Source organism: Harmonia axyridis, chromosome 2 (genome assembly GCF_914767665.1).
Source record: "Harmonia axyridis chromosome 2, icHarAxyr1.1, whole genome shotgun sequence".
Classification (NCBI taxonomy): domain Eukaryota; kingdom Metazoa; phylum Arthropoda; class Insecta; order Coleoptera; family Coccinellidae; genus Harmonia; species Harmonia axyridis.
In genome coordinates, this window is record NC_059502.1 from 16,375,449 (window position 1) to 16,398,159 (window position 22,711).

The 22,711-nt window shown below is 33.0% G+C and overlaps 3 protein-coding genes across 3 annotated transcripts in view; 1 reads left to right on the plus strand and 2 right to left on the minus strand.

Moving 5' to 3' along the window:
- Positions 1 to 22,711, plus strand: part of LOC123673787 — a gene marked incomplete in the record, with an annotated part of 335,142 nt that overhangs the window by 114,855 nt on the left and 197,576 nt on the right.
- On the minus strand, positions 501 to 5,287 carry LOC123673789 (facilitated trehalose transporter Tret1-like). The gene is made up of 2 exons (XM_045608471.1): positions 4,901 to 5,287; positions 501 to 2,215 (listed from the first exon to the last, which is right to left on the minus strand). Exons 1-2 carry the CDS (start codon positions 4,953 to 4,955, stop codon positions 888 to 890), a joined length of 1,383 nt encoding a protein of 460 aa, XP_045464427.1. The 5' UTR covers positions 4,956 to 5,287; the 3' UTR covers positions 501 to 887.
- On the minus strand, positions 9,874 to 14,723 carry LOC123673791 (facilitated trehalose transporter Tret1-2 homolog). The gene is made up of 2 exons (XM_045608472.1): positions 14,577 to 14,723; positions 9,874 to 11,336 (listed from the first exon to the last, which is right to left on the minus strand). Exons 1-2 carry the CDS (start codon positions 14,629 to 14,631, stop codon positions 10,030 to 10,032), a joined length of 1,362 nt encoding a protein of 453 aa, XP_045464428.1. The 5' UTR covers positions 14,632 to 14,723; the 3' UTR covers positions 9,874 to 10,029.

Here is a 22,711-nt window from a genome sequence, read left to right on the forward strand (position 1 = left end):
GAAAATAATAGGTGTATTCTGAGAAAAATTCCTTATTTATTCCTTGTGCTACTTTACCTCAATTGCAACATTTTCCTTTATTGACTTGGTAGAAAAAGCTTGGGTGTATTATAATTCTTTCTTATTCTAATGCAAAATATTCATCATCGCTATATTCAATCAAAAAATCAGTGAACCATAAAATAATTACCAACTTAGTTTACGTAGAATAGTTAAATACTCATTCATAATCCTTCTTTTAGTATTTTATATTACTTACTTTGTTATTCCTCTAATATTTCTTCTAATTTTCATTTCTAATGATGTCTCTTAGAATCATAGAGTTGAAATTGAATTATTGAAATGATCTTTTGAATAAAGATATGAAGTTTCAAAAACTTACCTATAATAATACTTCTCAGAATAAGTCTCAAAAAATTCCTACGAGAATCCTACTGGGATTATATTAACTCTGTTTCTGTTTTCAACAAGAAGGTTTACAATCTAATTGAAACATCAGATTATCGTTAATTTTCTTTTAATATAAAAGATACATGTGTAATGTGTTTAATGATACTTCAGGATACAATTCAATGAAAATTTATCGTTTTGATAATCAAAAATTGCTCATTGCAGACTGGTATTGATTGAAATATTGAGTAAAAGAACGAAGAAAAGTTTATTCGAGCAGAAAAATCAAACAACTTCACTAGGAATCTGAGGAGTTTCTATAGGTCGTAGATTGTAGAGATCTGAAGGAATTGCCTATTGCAGTTTTGGGTGAAATGTCAGAAGATGAATCGATAAGACCAAGGCTAGAAATTCTCAAATAACGTAACTATATTACAACATTTCATCCGTGAAAGCCTTCAGCATACATGGTGAAAATGTTTATAACAATTGTCGGGCTATATTACTGATTTTTTAGACCTTCGAAGATCTTCCTGGATCTGTTGCAAGGTTTTTCCTTTTGTTTCTAACACATATAATGCAATAAATATCGTTGCGAAAATACCTGTAGCACCGAAAATCCAGAAAGTATAACCTATTCCCACTGATACCTTCAGAAGTGTGTAAGAATTAGAAAGTACCATAGCAGTTGCAGAACAAGCTATATTTGTTATAGATGACGCTGTTCCTTTGATGTTCTGAGGAAAAATTTCCCCAATTATTACTAAAGGCACTGTTCCAGCACCTACGCAATACATGAATTTGAAGAATACTAGAGCCGTTAGAGGCAACCATGCTATCGAATGAACAGTCCCAAACTCTTTCATCAAGAAATATATGCCGAAGACCACAAGAGATAAAGACATTCCGATATGTGAGACAATCAAAACAACTTTCCTTCCAAATTTGTCGGTCATAGGGGGAGCAATAAAACTGAATGTCACCTGTGTGAAGCCTAAAACTATTGCGCTCAAGTCACTGGGTAAAAAGTCGTTTACTTCTTCGAAAATCAATTGACCGAAGCTCATCAAGACGCCTATTCCAGAGCATTGCTGGAAAACGAGCAAACCACAACCAATGATGAGTGCTCTTCTAGTTGCCTTGTCATTAAATATTTCTGATAATTTACTATGGTTGTCAGACTTACTACCTACGTATTCTTTTATCTGAAATAATTCAGCCTTGACGTCACTTTCTCCCCTGATCTTCCTCAGGACAGCTTCAGCCTTCACTTCGTCTCTTTCCACCAAATAATACGGAGTTTCGGGCACAAAGAGAAGCAAAACAACCATATAGAAGATTGGGCAAACGATCAGAATGACATGTAGCCAGAAATATGAAGTGTACGGTCCTATGCATAATACGAAGAGGATACCTATATTCAGAAAGAAGTTTATTGCTCCACCCAGTAGACCTCTGTTCTTCGGCGCTGCTATTTCTCCGAAATACATTGGATCTACGGTGAACATTCCTCCACAAGTGATTCCACCAGCTATCCTTGCTAGAAGTATAATCCAGATGCTATCTGCTACCAAGAGCATAGCGAAGGATATTAGGATAGGAATGCTCATGATGATAAGTGCTGTTTTTCTTCCGTAGTTTTTGGCTAGAATACCACTTATGAAGGAACCAAACCAGTTGCCGAGGACGCCTATCGATACTATCCATCCTTGTTCCGAGTTGGTAATAACTCTGCCCAGTGGATTATCGTGGAGCTCTGTTAGTTTCACCAGTACAGGTGAAGTCCAAGCGATGAAGGTACCATTCAGGAATACTCCGAGATGAGCTGAAATAAAATATCACCATTTGTATTTTTAGTAGACAGATGCATATCATACACTTCTCATATTTTTCTTTTGGGTATTTTCTCGATATTTTGTTCAAAATTTTTGTGATGACTCGTTTGAGATGGAAATGTTGTACGCTACTTGAAGTTGTTATGCTTCATCTACATACAAAATTTCAACTCGGTCATATCTGTTAAGTTCGTTTTTTTATATTTTCCTCAAATTGCTATTACTCTGATTTACCCGAAATTTGGCACAAAGCTTGAAATTATTTTTTTTAATATTTAATCGCGAAATTTCGACTTTTATTGAATCATTCATGGTTTGCAGAAACGATCCACAAAAAATTTTGAATGAGTATTGATGTTGTTGTTTTGAATGTGAAATGTCGATGAAGCAGTTTTGAAATTATCCAAAGATCAGAATTTTGAACGGACTCATTTATGTTATATTTAGTGGAATTCGATATGCAAATCTACCATGAAAATTTCAAGTTTATAGGTTTGTCTCTTGACAGTTGTCGTGGTACTTACGGGACAGAATTGTATTCGTTTTTATCGTTCATTCTTGATTCAAAATTTGCAAAAAGAACAAGTATATCGTGATTGATTTATAGCATATAGAAAAGCTCGACGTATTTGAGAACTGATAGGTCACCAAAATGAGTTGGTGAACGAGCGCCCAAAAATATCTAACATCACTGTTAAAGATATCTGTACAGAAAAGTGAGGCCATTTTCATATCCTGCATATTTTTTTTGTATTTCCTTTCACACTACTCAAAATTCAAAAAATTAAAATTCAAATCAAATTAATTACAACATAAATTCAGATACAATACATATTAATTCAAAAAAAGGATGAAGTTATGTTCTCTTCGTTGATGGGAAAAATATCTAAGCACTGAAGTGATTGTGTTATTCGAATCTGATAATCGACGGTTTGGATTAATTTCAAATCACTGGAAGTAGGACTTTGTGGTGTCATATCTTGACATCAAAATATATCAGTTTGTATTATTTCATGTGATTTTTCCGTAATGTAATTATAATAGTTCATACCCTCATTAATTTAACTATTCATGATTATATTAATTGGATTTTCCGTCTAGGTGGAAAAAACAATATTGACAACCAATTTGGTTGGGTACAGAATGGCATGCCTAAAGCTTTTATAATCACTGAAATAATCTCCAACAGAAAGATTAACAGATAAGCTTTATCCAGTAAAAACTTTCAGAGTTGTCAGTATTTAATTTCGAATAATCCAATAATATAAAAAGTAAATTGGCTCGGAAGACGTTCAGTAATATTTGAGGCTTCAATAAAAGATTACATTCAAATGATACAGAATGCAGTCGTCAAATTGAAAATACTTTTCAGTAATAATTCAATCTAGAATATGGGTCACGAACAAAATATGTTTGGGTTCAAATCATAGGTACAATATTTGTTATTGGCTTTTTTGAACAACGGCAGAAAATACATATAATCGGAAACTATGGGTATCGATTCGAGTACAGGATAAAACCTTTTATCAATATGTGGTTATGTAAGGCATAATATTTTTTTTAGGATTTTTCGAAAAACGATAGGAAATACAAACACTCGGAAGCGATGGGTATCGATATAGGTACCGGATAAAAATACAAAAACATTTTATCAATTTGTGGTTTCAACCATCAATTTAATCGTAGATGGAATAAATCTCAGTTTCGTCCTATCAACTTAGTGAATAGCATCGAACCTGGTATATTTGGTGCACCTGGTATATCAAGACAGTGTTTTCAAAATTATAATCAGTGTCTCAAAATTGGTATCATTTATTATGAAGATAAGGTTGCAACAAATACTTTCTCTAGCACTTAAGTTATCATCATAGACGAACTCTTGATCTTCTAATTATCAATAGAACATTGACCTCAATTTTGCTCTTTAAAAAATATCAGAACAATCTGTCTGTCAGTATTCATTATCGTGTACCTGCATAAAACTTGAATTGATTTGAAAATGATAAATATCTCAGGGAAATATTTTTGTGATGTGAGGATGTGATTTGATAGATATAATTTCTGCATTTTTTTTTTAATATTATATGACACATCTAGGTGCTCGAAGGAAACATATTTAGTTGTTATTATTGATAAAATTGTACCATTGATGTAAATTTGTATTGAATGTGTAAAAATATCATTGTTTTTGAATTAATTTGAATAATAATTAAATCAAAATTGAAAATTAAATTGAATATAATCATATTCATGGGCAATTGCATCGAATTCGTAATATACATTTCGTTACGTTTATTTGAATTCTCAAAATATTATTCTACAATGCAGTAAATGAGGGTAATTTGAAGATTAAATTCGGAGAAATATTGAAATGGAAAGTTAGTAAATAACAATTTAGTCGATAGTAAAAAAATTCATCGAACAAACATTAGTAATTAAATTTTCAGATATTCGAATGACCTATTTTTAAACCTTTTAGTTTTAATACTATTTCGATCTTCTAGCATTTCTTAGGGCTAATTTTTTCGAAGTATTAAAGTTTTAATTGAAAACATTGTCATTCGGAATTTCTATATTGGCAAGAATGATGTGAAAAACTTTAAAACCTCAATGACAAAGGGCAACACAAGTATTAATTAAATAATCGGTAAAAAAAAAATTTTAATAGTGCCTACCTGTGAAAACTGCAATATAAACGAAAATATCCTTTGGTATCCAATCAGGCCTCATTTCAATTCTTGACTGTCACCACCCACAGCACTACCTGAGTACGAACTATTTGGATCAATATTCCAGTACTTATCTCTCAGATAAGTTAGTGGTTATATTTCTAATTGGTAATCGATTTAGATTCATGTGGAGAAAACGTTTAATGTTTTTATTTTTGTCGGTCTGTCACTTCCACAGTTGGTAAACATTAGAAGAGGAGTGACAATTTTCTGTGATGTAGACTCTAAAAGACGGAGAGGATGCCCTGTCTTTTTTCAAAAGCAGGTATCAATCCAATCCCTCTCTAGGAGGTTCGGCGTGAAAATGTTGCGATCAAGAATATCTGTTTTAATTATATCATGCACCTGTACACGTGTGTTGACATTAGAATCAGGTGGGATTTAGAATACTGTTTTCATCAGAATCTCGAATAAAATATGTTATGGTTGCAGGATTCATGCGTTCACATTCAATGAAAAAGTAGGTGTAATCTGAGGAATCGAATTATTCATATGAAATCATTCCGATTGGATCAAATTTAAAAAAAAAATTAATGATGAATTTCATTAAAAAAGCCATAAACTGAGTAACGAAGAAAAATCATTATCATTTAGGGATTTGAAATTTAATGTTTAAGTCACAAAAAATTAGCTATCGGCAACAAATTTTGCAAAAGGATTAATATGGTTTTTCTATCTATATATGGTACATGCAGAAATTCAGCCTATTCGAATCTCGGAAATGTTTCTTTTCCAATATTCCTCTTGAATTTTTATGCGTTCATATCAATATAATGCAATTTGGTTTCCTTTTTATTTTTTTTATGATTCTGGTTATGCGATGACTCATAATATTTAACATAAGATTTCAAATTTGTCATTCTAAATCCTAATGCAAATTTTCATCTCGAACGAATATGCAGTTTCTGAATGATCAATAAAACATACTATCGAATGGTTTTATTTACGAAACCCTTAGTCGGATCATCTGCTCCATCAAGATCCGAAACTATCCTGCATGTTTCAGGTTTCTAAGTCCTGCTACTGTCAGCCGGACGGACAGAATCGAATTTGAGGACTTATATTATATGTCATTAGTGAGTCGAACCCTCCACGGCTCCTCATTCGAAAATGTGATTGTGCTGAATTGATACGATCTGTTCGCAGACGAACTCTCAAAAACAAGACACTTATTTTCGATCTTGAAGAAATTAACTAAAATTTTTCTAGCACCCTCCATTCAAGAAAAATTTCTCTAAATGAGAAACCATCTAGAATATTATTATACTGTACTGTATTGAAATTGCGAAATAAGTTCAATTTTGCGTATAAAATTTCTGGACACCTATTTCACGATGTAACTAGACTAGACACCCATGCTGCAATTCATTACCTTCGACTTTTGTTTCCATAGTCATCAATTATCGCTTTCATTGCATTGTTTTTGTCAAAGTTCAATCGCATCAGAATCGGTGTGAAAAGAAGTTAAGATATTTCCTAAAGGGTCGAATAATGAATACCTATCGCCATCAGTATGAACTAGATCGATGTGGCACCAGATTGTCGCTAGAACTAACACCCTTTTCTATTCTAAGAGAGACAGATCAAGAAGTAGATAACGTCAAACCTATCTACCTGTTATGTTGAGAGCATTCCCTAATATAAAGCATTGTGGAAAAGAATCATTAATAGGTATCAACACGTATCTTCATAAGGAGTGTTATCAGACGATAATATCTATGAAACTGAACCATTAATTTATCGTTTAATTAGATGAGATAAATTCCACTTCTATACTCAATTATAAATTGGTTTCATGGAAGATTGTAAAAAATCCCTATTTTCCAATAGCATATTTACTATACATGAAAAATACTGCCAATTATCTATAGACAATTTTGTTTTACCAACATTCTCTGAATAATAAATTCGATCAAGCAAAAATCCACTGCCTATTCAAGTTATTGAAAAACGATTTCAATGTCCATGTGAAATGGCATTGAAAAATATGGAATTTTCAGTTTACAGTCTACATAATAATATTATGAAGTTGTGGTTATCGAACTCTAATCGACAGACTGAAAGAATAAAAAATATAGGTTGTAATTTGAAAATCTTGAGTTTTGATATTTGAGATATCCAAGTCGATCTTCTCATGAACACCCTTTACGTTTTAGGCCCAAACCGCAAACAGTCTGATAGAATACAACGTATGGGATGGATCGAAAATTGAAAAGGTTTTCTTTGAAGCAATCTTTTTCTGCAGAAATATTCGAAAAAATGTGAGTCTTCGTCGCCAACATTTTTTTCATAAGAATCACAGTCATGAACCGTTGAGTTTTTATTGGCATATCGCTGAAATTTTCATCTATAACGATAATATACTGAGTGTGCCATGTGAAATGAGGAAGCGGTAGTCTTATTATCGGTAGTTGTAGATATTTTTAAATATTTAAATATTTTAGAGAAGAAGATCATTGTCTCAAACCCCAACATGCAAATTTTCAGCAGAAAATCATAATTAGTTTTCCATAAACGCCAAATAGGTCATCGCGGTGAATCACCCTATATGTCAAATAACCACTCGAATGTAAGTTCTCTTCTCGAATATTTATCTTAATTTTTCTTTTTTTTTCTTTACATATTATTTAACACTAAAACGGATCAAGTTAACAAATAGTAAAAGCCACAATTTTAAAATCATTCAACCAATATTTCTTTCCTGAATGGTTGACTACATATTCACTCTCGGGAACAGGAGCCATTAAACCCTACCGTGATTTATCGGTTCAAATTTTTAGATGTTTTATTTTTTCCAATATTTTCTCTAGGTAAAGTGAGATCCTAACTCATAAATGTCCATGAAATTTCTTTGAACCCTTTGTTGCTTTGAAAAAAAATTCAGTGTTTGCGTCAAGGACGAAATATTTCACCATTTTACTATAGAGTGAACAATGAAAAGTTTTTTGTCTGAGGTGGCAAACAGTTATACCTAGTAACAAAGCGTATACCGAACACAAACGGTTCTGACAACAGCGCATAAGCTCCGTGTCTCTGAGAAATTACACAGAGGCTTTGTCGAGTGAAGATAAAAAACTTTAATTATACAGGGTGAGTCAATAGTACTCGATCTGCCGATAACTCTTGTAAATTTTGGGCTAGGAGAATGATTTAAATTTTGACGGAATAGAAGGTAGGTACTAAGCGCATAAGCTTCAATTACTTCTGATTTTACAGGCTGGTCCGAAAGTGATGAAACATGATACCACCCTGTTTTTTTATGAAATGGTTTTAGAAAATTTATTCATTTTACTCACAACCTGTCTCAACAAAAAATGAAAACTACCTAGTAGGGTATCCGACAGATAAAAAAAATGTAGGTCATGCCTTTTGAATAATAAATGGTCTTATAGACAATTTTAAAGGTCCTCTTCTAAAATTCGCATTATCTTTTGGATCACCTGTAGAGTGATGTCCGAATTTGCAGAGAATCCAATAAAAAAAGTCATATAACTATCTCGAACGATTTTCAAGATATGATCTCTAGTTCAAATCAACTTAACCATAAAAATTTTCGAAAAATGTGGCCTACGTCAAAAAGTACCACACATAAATGATTACATGTGGGCTATATCAAAATCAGTATTCCATGGAGATAATGAGTATGAGAGTTTATGGGCATTCCCATTTTAAAAAATAGGTAAGTATCATGTTTCACCACTTTCGGGCCAGCCTGTAGAGTCAAAAATAATTTTAGCTTATGCGCTTAGTACTATTGATTCCGTTCAAATTTGAATCATTTTCCTGGCCCTAAATTCACAAGAGTTATCGACCAATCGATCACTATTGAATCACCCTGTATATTATAATGATTCATTTAAATTTATATCGAATTTGAAAAAAATTAATAAACCATCTTGAAACTATTGGCTCCAAGACGTAGCAGAGAAAAATATTGCTTTCATCAATAATCCAGTGGCGGGTCCAGGAGGGAGATAGAGAGGGTAAATTATTATTTATATGTCAATTGAAAAATATTTTTTTTTCAATTATTTCCATGTTGAACAGCTATTGCTGACTGTCTCTTGTAAATATATTCATATTTTGCTTTTGTCATATAAGAATTTCTTTATACATTACTCTCCCTGAACAGTACCATGGATTCACCATGGTCGTTTCTTTTTCCCACAAAAACTTCCTAAATAGTAGTTCAGTACAACAACATTATTTCGACATTTCATTTCATAGAATAGAAATCAGATGTCGAATTTTTTGTAATAGATGTAAATTATTACTTATAATTTTTTTTTTTCCATATGAAGGGATAATCCCTTTGATCAATTATTCAGGATTGAGATATTTCAATTGCAACAACTCAATGATACAATATGGAATTCTAATTGAATTTTCTTGATTGAGATTCATCATTTATTCAGTATTCAATATTTCATTTTACGCTTTTGAATTATTGCTGGACGTTGTCATTTTATAAATTATAAACAGAATAATTCCGCATAGTAATGGAATAGAATATCAGAATTATATTTTCAATATCCAGTAATAATCATTATACATTCCAGAGAACACTCTAAATATTCTCTAGAAGTTGTATCTTCTTGAATATATACCCTTCGAATAAATACTGAATGTCATGACACTGGTATGTTGAGTCCTTTTCATCTACATTGCTAAAATGGATTACTGATTCATGAGAGGAAAAAAGTGAATGCTTCCATTTTATTATTATAAGTATATCGTTAATATAACTGATCTAGTTATATAAAAATCAAGCTATAAACTTTCTAATATAGATAATTTATTATGTTCCTCTGAATATAGACTTCTGATTGAAAAATTATATATTTCAGAATACTAATCAGTGTTGTGAAAATTCAATTCGATATATTCTTAAATAGATAAATAAAAACTACAGTTCTGTACCTCTTGAATTTACTATTAAATTCATGGCAGTTATACAAAAGATCACACTCATCACATATCTCATTGAGATAAAATCTTGATAATTCCTACATAAGATAATATATGAGCAGCTCGAAACTAAAATCAGATCAAATGTTGATGAATTCACTCATCCTTTACCTATTGATGATATCTTGGATTTCTTGAAGGCTTTTTCCCTTTGTTTCAAAAAGGAAAAAGATCGCGAACAATAAAGCTGAAACACCAATAGCAGAGAAGCTCCAAAAAATTCCATAAACTCCTATAATATGATTCACCGAGTTGTACGACAAACATAGTACGAAGGTGGTCCATGCACTTACAGCAGTTACTGTGGCAACAGCGATACCTTTCATTTCCTGAGGGAATATTTCTCCAACCACAATCCAGGGCACAGCTGCTGACCCTAGGGTGTACATAAATTTGTAGATTATCATAGTTGTCAGAGGTAACCAGTTCAAATAGTCTAGAGACGGTTCGTGCTTCTTCAAAAAGAAATATAATCCAAAAATGGATAGTGTAATGATGATTCCGATATCTGAAATTATCAGGAGTATTTTTCTTCCAGATCGATCTATGAATATTGGTGCTACGAAACCAAAGATTGCTTCCATAGCAGCGATGATGAGAGCGCTCCAAGCACTTGGCAAAAATTCATTGACATCTTCGAATATTTTCTGACCATAACTCATTATTATACTAACTCCAGCAAATTGTTGAAAGAAAACCAACCCGCATCCTAGAATTAATCCTCTCCTGAGCCCTTTGTCTCGCAGAATTTCTGAAAGACTACCTTCAACCTTCTCCTCTATGTATTGCTGGATGCCATTCAGTTCTTCCTTGACATCATCTTTATGGCGTAGTTTTTTCAAAACATTTTCTGCCTCATCCAAACGTTTATCTGCTAAGAAATAAGGACTTTCCGGTACGACGATTAACAATAAAATGAAATGAAGAACAAAAGAAGAAGTTAGAATCCAATGGTATACTCTGAAAGAAGTGAAAGGACCTGCGCCCATAGATAACAAAATTCCAACGTTCATGAATAGAACTTTGAGACTACAGAGTTTCCCTCTATTGGAAGAATCAGAGAGCTCAGCAACATACACCGGGGCAACTGTCAAGTTTGCACCTATTGTTATTCCCCAAATACTTCTACCGAAGAGTAACCACCAGACATTCTGCGGACATGTCAGTATGAGACATCCTGCGATAGCTGGGAATGCCATGATGAGCAAAATCTTTTTCTTGCCGTATTTCGCTGATAAGTATCCAGTTGCATAGCTTCCCAGGCTGACTCCTATAACTCCTATGCAGCTCAAGAATCCTTCTTCCGTTTCTGTTAAGGATCTACCTAGAGGATTATCGTCCAGCTTGTTCAGTTTCACTATGATCGGGGACGTCCATGACATAAAACATCCGTCAATAAAAGATCCAATTTGAACTGAAAAAAAGATAATGATTATAACTCTGTAACACCAAATTAAACCATTCTATTATTTAAAAGTTCATTTACACCCAGTTGCAGGATCGTTCATAAAAATTTAATGCCGGATCAAATTTTTTATCCTCCATTGAACGGAGCTGATAGCCAATAGGATCCTTTATCCCATTTTGACGTTTAAAGACGACAATATTCAACCCATGGTAACAAGGGTAAGTTGACGTTTATCCACTGAGTGAATTAAAATTTTTTTAATTCACTAGTGGAATAAAATGTTCACCACTCACTTTCTGGAAATTATTCTTTCCACACACAATGCACGTAAAACTCATTTTAAAGTATGTTTATTAAAATTTATCAAAAATTCTACATTAACAGTCATTTCTATCATTAAAGTAAAAATTACAATTATTAAGATTTTGAAAATGGAACTGGAAACCTGCACCTCCTCCAAAGGAAACACGCTCCGTCGTTATAGCACATGTGTTTGAGGACTTCTCAGGTCCTGCTGGAATATCCATTTCTGCATCAGGAACTCCGGTTTTTGTGACCCCACCAAGTATTTGTTCAGAAATATTTATTTTGTTTTGTAGTGAATCTTCAATATATCCTTCTGCAACAGAACTTGAGCGCCATCCACCATGTCTTTTCAAAACTGTCAAATCTGCTCCAGAATTTGCGAGTAGGGTTGCAGAAGAACGCCTGAAACTGTGCCCTGTATATTGTTCAGCATCAGAAAGGCCCAAATACTTTGCAATGGTAATGGGCATTTTCGAAAATGTATTCACACCTACAGGCTGGACGGTACATTTTTCATTTTTATAATTTATAAATAGTCGCTTGTGATCAACTTTGCTTGGCCTCAAGTTCCTATACTTGCGGAATATATCGAGTGCAGCAACCTTATTAGTACCATTGACCACAGTGAACACTCTTTTCTTATAAGTTTTCGTATCTGGAATCTGAATAACCAATACGCTGCCCCGATCTTCCACGTCATCTACGGTCATAGTCACCAGCTCGCCGATTCTACACCCTCCAGCAACACCCATAATAAAAACTACCTTTATCAATAAATATTGCTCATCAGGTGCGGCATCTAAAAAGTATTCAAACTCCTCTCTTGTGAATACCTTCGACTTCTTTGCTACGTATCCCCTGGAATGTTGCTTCAAAAAGGCGGTGACTTGGTGAAATCTGCCGATGTCTATTTTTTCTTTCAGAGCCAACATTTTCTTAAGTTGCGAATAGTAGGACCATAAAGACGACGACTTAACTTTTTTGGATTGTTCGGAAATATACGCCAAAATTATTTTTTCGTTGACACCTTTGGCTTTTTTATTATTTCTCCAGGCACAAAATGCCGTATATTGCTTTTCGTACAATATTTTTGATTTTAATGGAATTACTGCTTCTGCTGCCTCATTTGCTTCTTGTATAATGCACTCAGGAACTACAACCTCGTCGTCACCGCTCAACATTTTTTCGAAATAAAAATTCTTTGACGGTTCTATAATTTTCATTGACACTTGCAAACAATTAATTACATAGTGCCCTAGCAACCATCGATCGAAGGAAATCTCGTTATGAATTTGAATTATACCTAATATTTCCTCTAAAAAGTATTCATTATTTGAAATTTCATCAAAATGGGATAAAATTTTGTATACGACACGTGAGTTAAAAATGTTTATTCACTCGAAGAAATTAAACCACTCGCCCTACGGGCTCGTGGGTTAAACTTTCTTCTCATGAATAAACATTCATTTAACTCACTTGTTGTATAAATAACTATTATCCTACATTTATCTTTATCTATCTACATTTCGATTCAGAATGCCAATTTAAAGCCCTGTACCTACAAATTTTCATATTGATCGGACGATCAGATTCATAAGGAATTCAAGAAGAATATCGAAAAAAATTACCCAATGTTTTCGTGATTATACAGATCCGTTTGGGGTGAGATTTTGAATGTATATATAGAATGATCATTTCAAGCTTTTTTCAAAATTTCGCGTCTTCAGAAACACTGTAGAATATGAAAAAAAAATTGAAGAAACAATTGACATGAAGCTCAATCATTGGACCCTTGAATACCACATATATGCCTATAAACGGTTATTTTCAAACGAGATACGTTGATTTCTATTGATTATGATTAGAGTTGTTGGAGTAAGAATAGTTATTTATAATACAAGTGCAGAAGGCATTGATATTCTTCCACGAGTTCAAAATTCAAAAACGAGCCACGAAGTGGCGAGTTTTGGAATGAACGAGTGGTAGAATGAGCCTTCTGTACGAGAATTATACATTATTTTCTCTAATTCATTGCATTTTCATTGAAATATTTCATATTTCCATGAATATAATTTAGTGATTTTTGCATTGAAAAATGTTGGTTGGCAGAACTGATTTCTTTAAGGCAAATTGATGAATTGACAGATAAAGCCGTGGCGGAAAAATCGACGTACCAACATAGAATAATAAAATAAAACCATGAAAACTGTGCGTTTCTGATATATTCTCGCACGATTTTGTTCAACAAGATGTGGAAGAATGAACGGAATAACCACAGAGTTAGAGAAATATTTATTTCAGTAATATATGATATATAATTTCTCATAACAAAAAGTTCAATAGGTACCTACCATATTCTTTTCAGATGGCTCCGTTAAAATTTCAAGTAATGATTTATTAGCCTTTGAGTGAAAGCCACTCATTTATTCAAGTAAATTCAAAATAGAAGTTGTCTTGGTTGAATTCATTTTTTTGTACTAATATTAAAAATAAGGAATATTCGAATTGAAATTTTCACTGTTCACATTTTAAAATGTGTAGAGCTCAATAATAATAATATAATATAATATATATTTATCCTTTAGACCATTATTACATCATATACACAATATCAATTATATATACAACAGCAACAATAAAACATCCGTTCATTTTTCTGCCAATAAAGCTGAGCTTAGATATTATTGTTTTCATGATCAATATTCAGTTTTTGAATAATATGCATTCCTGAACTTTGGGAATTTCAGACTTGGTCGAATAATTCTAGAGATTCATTATTGACAATAAAAATCAACAATAATTTCCAGAATTTTTTTCATAGTTAAAATTGAAAATTGTTCCACTTTGCTTCAATGATTAAACAATTGAACAATAATTGATTTTACCTCTTTTTGACGTCCAAGTTCATGGAATATCAGTTTCAAAATTTCATCTACTTACCAATGAAAACTGACGCGTATAAAAGAGAATTCTTACAATTCCACGGTGCCTTCATTTTCACTTCAACTGACGGAATCTATCTGTTACAGATCAAATAAATAATTTTTTTTGATCATTATCATTTCCTATCATAGTCGATAAACCTTGATTTTCAAAAACATTTCCATTAGAATAGATCAGATCATCATGCTGAATGCCAAAATTATTGAAATCTTGTATCGATTTGCTCATTTTATTTTTCCTAGAAGCACTGAATATTGAAGTAGATAGTACTTCAATACTCAATGCTAGAAGTAACCAATCGAATTTAAATAATGTTAAATAATCAGAAATGAATTCAATCATTTTGGGCATGAAATGAATATTTCATCATCAATTTTAAAATTCCGCTCGCAAAATGCATTTCAGAATATTCTGACATTGACCACTAAGCTTCATCCACTTTCGGTCTACTCGAAATGAATATGTTTTTCGTTCGAATAAACATTCAACACCTTTAATTAATTATTTAGTCTTCAAACTTCTGAAGGTAAAATTCATATATCGAAGGGGTCGATCCAACCCTAAAAAAAATATCAATCCAGGACATGTTGAAAATCGGATGTTGTATCAAAGATGTTGAACTGATTTTCTAAATGAAAATAAAAGTCGTTACCATTTCATTTTGAAATATGTTTTAGGAATTTTGAGAATATTGGAGAATTTGGTATGGAATTGAGTTTTGAGAAGAATTTTTAAGACAATTATTGTTAATCGAGTTGTTAATTATTGTAATTATGGATTGACTACTAGACAATAACTATATGATGTAATTCTATTTCATTTCGAACATGATGCTTATCACTCAAAATTCAATGAGAATCGTCGTTCTGCTAGATTACAGATTAGTTTAGATATTCGATAAGAATTACTTGAGATAAATCCTCTCCAAAATATATATTTGACATTTGACACAGACGTGACTGCGACTAGGAAGTACTTAATTTTTTAGAATTCTTGCAATTGCTTATACGTTATCTGGACCTTTCAATCCTTTTGTTTATTCGTTTTTCCGGGGTAATATAGAAAATGATTGACTAAATTATCAGAATTCTCAAAAATTACATCCGCAAAGATTTCGATCGAACTGAACAGATGTAGATATATGATATTGAAGTAAATGCTGAGATAACAATAATTTTCACACTCATAATATTTGTACCCGACGCAAGGCCCATAACTTATAGGTATAGGAAACACCAATATCAATATAAGTTTGCTTTTGCTAATTAAACAACACTTGGTCACACTATTTGATGACTTTGAGTTGTCTAAGTTCATAATCTTCGCATGATCTTTCATTTTTGATCCAAATCGCAAACAGTCTTATAATACTACGTATTGGCAGGCTTGGAAATCAAAACAATGTATTCTTCTGCAGAAATATTCGAAAAAATGTAAGTCTTTGTCGAGTCCATTTATTTCATAAGAATTCATGAACCGTTGTATTTTAACCCAAGTTATGGCATGTTGCTCAAATTGTCATTCAATAAGCTATTTAATGATGCAATAATAATATACTGGGTGTGCCATGGAAAATAAGAAAGCAGCAGACTGTTTCCGGTATAAGCGGAAATTATAGAGATCTGAAAATATTTTAGGGAGAAAGATAATTGTCTCAAACCCCAGGGCCCAGTATGCAAACTTTTAGCACAAAATTATGATTAGTTCTGCACAAACCTCTATGAGGCTATCGCAGTGAATGATAATGAATGATTTTATAACTCATGTTTTGATGAACCAATAAAATCCATGAATTTGTCATAGTTACGGCGTATTGATAAATGAATATACCCTTGATCACTTGGTATAATCGTTTGAATGATTCGCCTCCTGCCTTCTGCCATATTGTGATCACTTCCATAACAATTTATTCATCATCATTTTCGATGCAATCTTACAATAATCAGGAAATTTTGCCTAAATAAAATTTGTGTGCGGAATTCACGACACAAATTTTGATATTCAGCTACACACCCCTACAAAAATAAAAAAGAAAACTGAACAGAACGGAGAACTATTGAGTACAGGATACATGGAGAAACTGAATGAGATGAAAGTTGTACTGAAAATTCAAATAGTTTCTCAAAAATTGATGGATTATCAAGAATGAATGTTCTTGGTTGTTTTTTGTATAGTTTCTTGTTATTCTTAGAGTCTCTCTGTTTGATGGGTAGATGATTATACATTTTTGGCAGCAAGAAAATCAGAAATCTATAATTTATATTCTTATGAAACTACCAAATTCTTACTAGTGTTACCTCTAGTAGAGTAACCGTGGCCTAGGGTCCAGAAAATCTTCTTTACTTTCAAGAAGAATATCAACAGTTTACTGAGAAGAATTTTCAAAACTGCATTCCGTGTGATCTCTAAGGTATGAATTGAATAGAAAAGTTTTTGGACGTTCGCCAAAAAATAAATAAAATTCAAGCTCAGTGAAATGCCAGTGGATTTTTCAAAATGCATCGCTTTGGTTATATTTCTAGAAATTGGAAATATTAATCGTTATATAATAGTAAGGAATACCACTCGAGCACGAACAATATATTAAGATTATATGAACCTCTTCATTCGACGTAATTCGCGAAACACCACTCGAGCTGCGCTCTCGTGATGTTTCGCGAACTACGTCTCGTGACTCGTTGTGTAATCGAATATTGTCTATGCTCTTCTGATGTTATAACTGATAATTTCAGCTGATGAAATGAGTGACAATGTAGATATAATCGTTTAAAATCAAGAATGTCCATGCAAACACAGATGCCCCACCATGTACCCGAAAATAATACCGTCATTTTATGATAAGGTTCCGCAACATAAACGCTGAATAAAATCCAAATTGAATCGCTTAATGACGGTCACTGTCGATCAGGAGAGGATGTGGACAAAATTGAAATATATTCGAAACGTTCCGACCAGCGGGCCAGTTAGGTGAAGTCGTTCGTAGAAATTATTTCTCGTAAAATATTTACTACCGTCCGTTTTAATACTCGTACGCTAAATTCCGGTTATAAAACGTTCGAGATGGGCTGTCGTCAAAAGCGAAACAATTCATTATTCTACCTCATTCCAACATATGCAACTGAAGTGGCGAGCACAATTTTTTTTTGATAGATTATTTCATTTTAAAATTCAGTTTCGTTTTGAACTGAAGGATATTAGGTATGTAATCAATCATTTCGCCGGTGCAAGAATTCAACGGAGGTTTAGACCAGTTAGTACTGGAAATTTTGTCTGTTAGTCCTATGTTCCGAAAATTTTAGGTAACTTTGTAATAGTCATTTATAATATATTTACATAATCGGTGATTTTTTGAATGAATTTCCCCATATATTTTCAATGGCCTTGAATATCTTTATCATGACGCAAAATATTAGAGATTATTTTTTTCAAATCTCAAAATCTGACATTTTGATGGTTTCAACAAGGATGTCTAAAATACTGGTGTATTCACAGATTTGATTTTGTTCAAAATAATCCTGGCTTGGCATGGGACCCTTTTTTCCTTAAGGTGGCGCTATTGGTATATAAGACTTGAACAATCATTTTAAAATTTTCATTTGCTCTGTCAAAAGTCCGTTTTATTGTTATTACTGTTGGTTTTACCTCAACATTGACAAGAAGACGACGTGAGCGTCATAGAAAATTATACGAAAATCAAGGGGAAAAGGACCAATACCATTAAAAATCCAAGAAGGCTGGTTCCTTCAAAAGTCGCCAATTTAAGTTAATGAGTTAAGTTAAGTGAGTACACCAGTGTTTTAGACATCTTAGTTTCAACTAATGGCATAGTACCTATCATTATAGCAAATCATTCGTGATTAAACTGGTAACACTGCTTCCACATCGATATACCTTGTTCACATTGAAACTTTTAAATTTTTTCAGACTTTTTTGACATTTTAAAGTGTTTCGAGGATAATTGAAAAATAAATAGAGATTCAGTACCATCACCTAAGAGAACCTTTTCAACTTATTGAAAAAAAAATAACCTTCCCAAATACAACTCGTTCTTTTCCGGCCATTATTTGTTTTTCATCACTCAAAAACTTGTTCATTTGAGGCAAAAACTCTCAAAAAATCGAATTCAGATAAAATTACGAGTCCGCCAGGACCAGTGTTCCATATTTCTGCCAAATGAAGAGTTTTCGTGGAGAATAAAAAATTAACGATCAAATTTGAAGCACTCGTGGTGTTACCTTTGATGATTTTCCAACGGTAAAGATCTTATCCAGAGAGAACGGCAAAAAGATGAGGCAACAGTAACTCCGGACAGTCCTCAACCGTCTTCTAGAATGAACACCCTGTATATTACAAAATAATTCCCTAAGATGCAGAAAGAAAGTACAAGAAGCCTGGTTTCGAACGATATTACTGAGATCTCTAGTTCGGCAGCTATGTAAGACCCTGTATATAGGATAAAATTCCTCAAGCTTTTTCTTTAAAATTTGAGGAGTACATTAGAAAAAATAAGGCGATATATCCGAGACCACCGAACCACATGAGTTGAAATTTTGGGTGTTTATATAAAATAGCAAACCAACACATCAACATAAACATAAAAAAAAAATAATAATAGAAAATATTTCTGTGACTGCCAATTCGATCGACTATTGAAATTTTGCGTTTACACGTAAAATCTCAATGTGATCGAAATCTAGAATCATTTCAATCTTCGTTCAAAATTTTATGCGGATTGTGTAACTAGAGGGTACCATAGAAAATTCATAGGGAATGTCAGAAAAGAAAAATGGTGAAAATTTAAACAGAATATCCAAAAAAAGAAAAAAGCTATGACTTGAAGTCTGGAACTTTTGATCGCTAGTCATTCTCTCGCCAGATGCATCAGACCACATTTACCTATACATATACAATAAAGTGGTCTACAAAATTGGCGGGTCCATCAACAAGCGCTCAAAATCTCCCGAATTCCGTGAGTGCTTCCCTAATTTCCTTGATTCAATTTTTGAAAACCTCATGAAGACCTCCAACAATTGAACTTTAGAAAGTTTCAAATTACTGCATTATTTGCCTGGGAGCTACTTTTTCGATCGATAATCTATTTTCGTCAGAAAATACTCCTTCACCTAAGTGTTCACTGAATATTATCGCTTTCGTATGGAGAGTTCTTAATGCATCAATTTGCGGGATAGTCCAAAAGTTTTTCATTGTTTGGTTTCCATTAAAGCGATATTATAGTTCACATGCACTTCAGGACGAATATATATGTAATTATGTATGCTGCCTTCGTTCGACTTGATTAAATACAAGATTGTTGGTGTGCTACTACGGCTACATTGTTACTGAAAATGCCTCCAGCTGCCTTGTTTACATATTTGTCATAATATAACACAGTTCCTCACTCGTGGGAAATACGGTTAGATGAATCATATATGAAAACAGAAATGCCGGAATGAGCAAAGTGAACCAATAAAGTGCTGAGGTATATATGCTAATGTGGAGGGTGTATGAGATTCTAATTGTTTGTCAATAGGTCTGGAAATAGCTCTCACTTGACTCAATAAGTCCTGGTCCTAACCTTCTAGTGTGATACGTGTACTACAATGCTGCTTTAACTGCTTTAACATTTTTTTGGGAAAATTCTTCTTTGCTTTCATTATAGCCAGATTAATTTCCCTGAAGCATTCCTATGTGTGAGTATATTAGAGGTACAGAAAACTATTTTTTTCTAGAACTGCTATGAAAAGTAGCGTATTCTTCATAGCTTACTCATTTCAAAAATATGTATTGCTCATACTGTGAGAAATATTATTTCTCACGGCACTTTGCCCTTACCTCACTTGGTAGACCAATGAAATTGGGCTTTTGAGTCGTTACTATGAAAACGCAATAAATTAGCACATACTTTCGAAGAAAGCCATTTTGATTTTAATCAAGTCCATTGCTTAATTATATATATATAGTGTGCAACATGTGGAGAAAGTCCTTTGCTCACTTCTCACTTTCCCCACTTGTTGCACAATATACTATTCATTAATACTTCAATCTAATGTTCGAAGTAGATGAAAAACTTAATAAAAATGGACCAAAATATCCAAGGTGACTGCTCAATTGAGCTAAAAAAATGATTTTTGGAAAGAAGGATTCACCAAAATTACATTTTTCATACACCGTTGTAAAGAGGTATCCAAGACCTTTCAAATGCAATGAATAAATTTTGCATTTTCCCCATTCAATGTTTGAAGTGCTCCCTTTTAGGTGGTTGCTTGTTCAAGCCTCACATATACGTCAGAAGATGTCGCCCAAATAAAATCATTTGACGTGTTTCGGGAAATTTTTCCAATCACTATGGGGTAAGAAATATACGGAGTGGCTCGTCTGAGATAAACCCCCTGTATATGTTTGGCATGATCTGAAATGCGAGTGGAAATTTTGAATATGGTGACTTATAATCATTTGCACCTCAGACGATCGTTCTGATCCCATTCCCGTTCTACATAATTACCTATTCAATTTTCTGTTGAGTCAATATTCTGAACTCTTTCATCAATAAAACAAGCAATAAAATAAGATACAAGCGATCACAAACATAATCAATGTTATTTAACAAATGTCAACACTCATAACTTCCCAAGCTGCTCAAATATTTATCACCATAAATTCAATTATATGTATTGATTCATCAGAAGAGATATTTATCAATTTGAACGTCCAAAACACACTTTTGTTATCCTGTGTTTATTTCGGGGTTTGTGATATTGATTACAAACGAATTCAGAAGAAACTTTGTAATCTACCATAAATGGGATCAATCTGTTGGATCAATCCATTATCCGATTATTCTGCACACAAGGGCGATAATAAATTTATGAAGGTTTCCGGTGGCGCATCATTAATATCACTGCTATTATAATAATTATCCCACTGTCACATTTTGTTATTGATAGTGAATCTCACCTGGTTTATAATGTTACGCCAACATCAGGTGGATTCGGTTGCGAGTGGATATAGAGATTCGAATGAACTTCATGGAAAAACTTCATCATGAAATATTGATTCAATGTGAACTTTGTTAGGACTTCTCGTCATTTTTCTGTTTAATGTTACTCAATTCAATCTTTCATTGTTATCATTCTGACCTAGAAGAAATTCAGAGATATCGATTAGTAGTAGCGATAATTGATCATATGGAGGGCCCGTTTGAAGGAATAATTTTTGGCACTGAGTTAGCCCAACCTGCCCAAAGAATAAATGAAACTTATATCAAAGAAGGGCCGTTTTCCTGTGTTTTGCATCCGGTCGTCTTTTTTCATTTACCACAACTCAATGCCTTTTTGCGATAGTAGATTCCCTTTTTTTCTAAAAAAATAAATAAAGCGTATATTTCATTTCTTCGATGAATTATCTATTATATGATAGACATACATGTAAAGAGTTTTCCAATAAGAGGTTTCATTTCGAATAGCTCGCTAACTATGGGCAGCTATTTTGACATTTTACAAGTGAAAACTACAGCAATACTAAAAAGATACGAAATATGGTTCAATAATGAAACTAAATTATTAAAATTTATTTTAACAAGAATTATGTCAATTTTGAAGTGACAGTTCGCAAAATTAAAGCACTTTTGGGTAGTCGTGAAGCACTTTTTCGGTCGGCAATAGTGAACCCGCTTAAAAAAAATTTGAGGTGTTAGGTGTTAGTGATGTGAAGAATCGAAACTGTATGCGTCGCTCAAGAACAACTGAGAAGATTGCTGCAGTAGCTTGTAGTGTGGAAGAAAACCAAAGGAGGTTCATTCCTCGACAATATCAGAAATTATGATTATTTTATGACTGGAATTGGAAGATATTGATGTCAATGACATCATCGTCTATGAAAAAGCATCGAAACAATCCCAATTTCGTGAGAAGGAACCGTGTTATTTCTTGAAGAGGTGCTTACAATTAGCAACCGAGATCTTGTGATTTAATACCTTCAAACTATTTATATAAAGGTTATGCCAATGCTCCAAAATCGATGTTAAATCTCACAGATGGAATTCGTAAAATTATTGAGGCAATACAGCCAAAAATTGTTAATTTTTTATGAAAATGATATTTTGCTGCGAGCGCAGCCGTAGTGGCAGATATTGT

Excerpts from the sequence above, each read along its gene's own strand:
- LOC123673789 (XM_045608471.1), bottom strand. The coding sequence starts at position 4,955 with ATGAGGCCTGATTGGATACCAAAGGATATTTTCGTTTATATTGCAGTT. Across the intron at positions 2,216-4,900 it reads TTATATTGCAGTTTTCACAG|CTCATCTCGGAGTATTCCTG; the intron begins GTAGGCACTATT and ends ATTTTATTTCAG.
- LOC123673791 (XM_045608472.1), bottom strand. The coding sequence starts at position 14,631 with ATGAAGGCACCGTGGAATTGTAAGAATTCTCTTTTATACGCGTCAGTT. Across the intron at positions 11,337-14,576 it reads ATACGCGTCAGTTTTCATTG|TTCAAATTGGATCTTTTATT; the intron begins GTAAGTAGATGA and ends TCTTTTTTTCAG.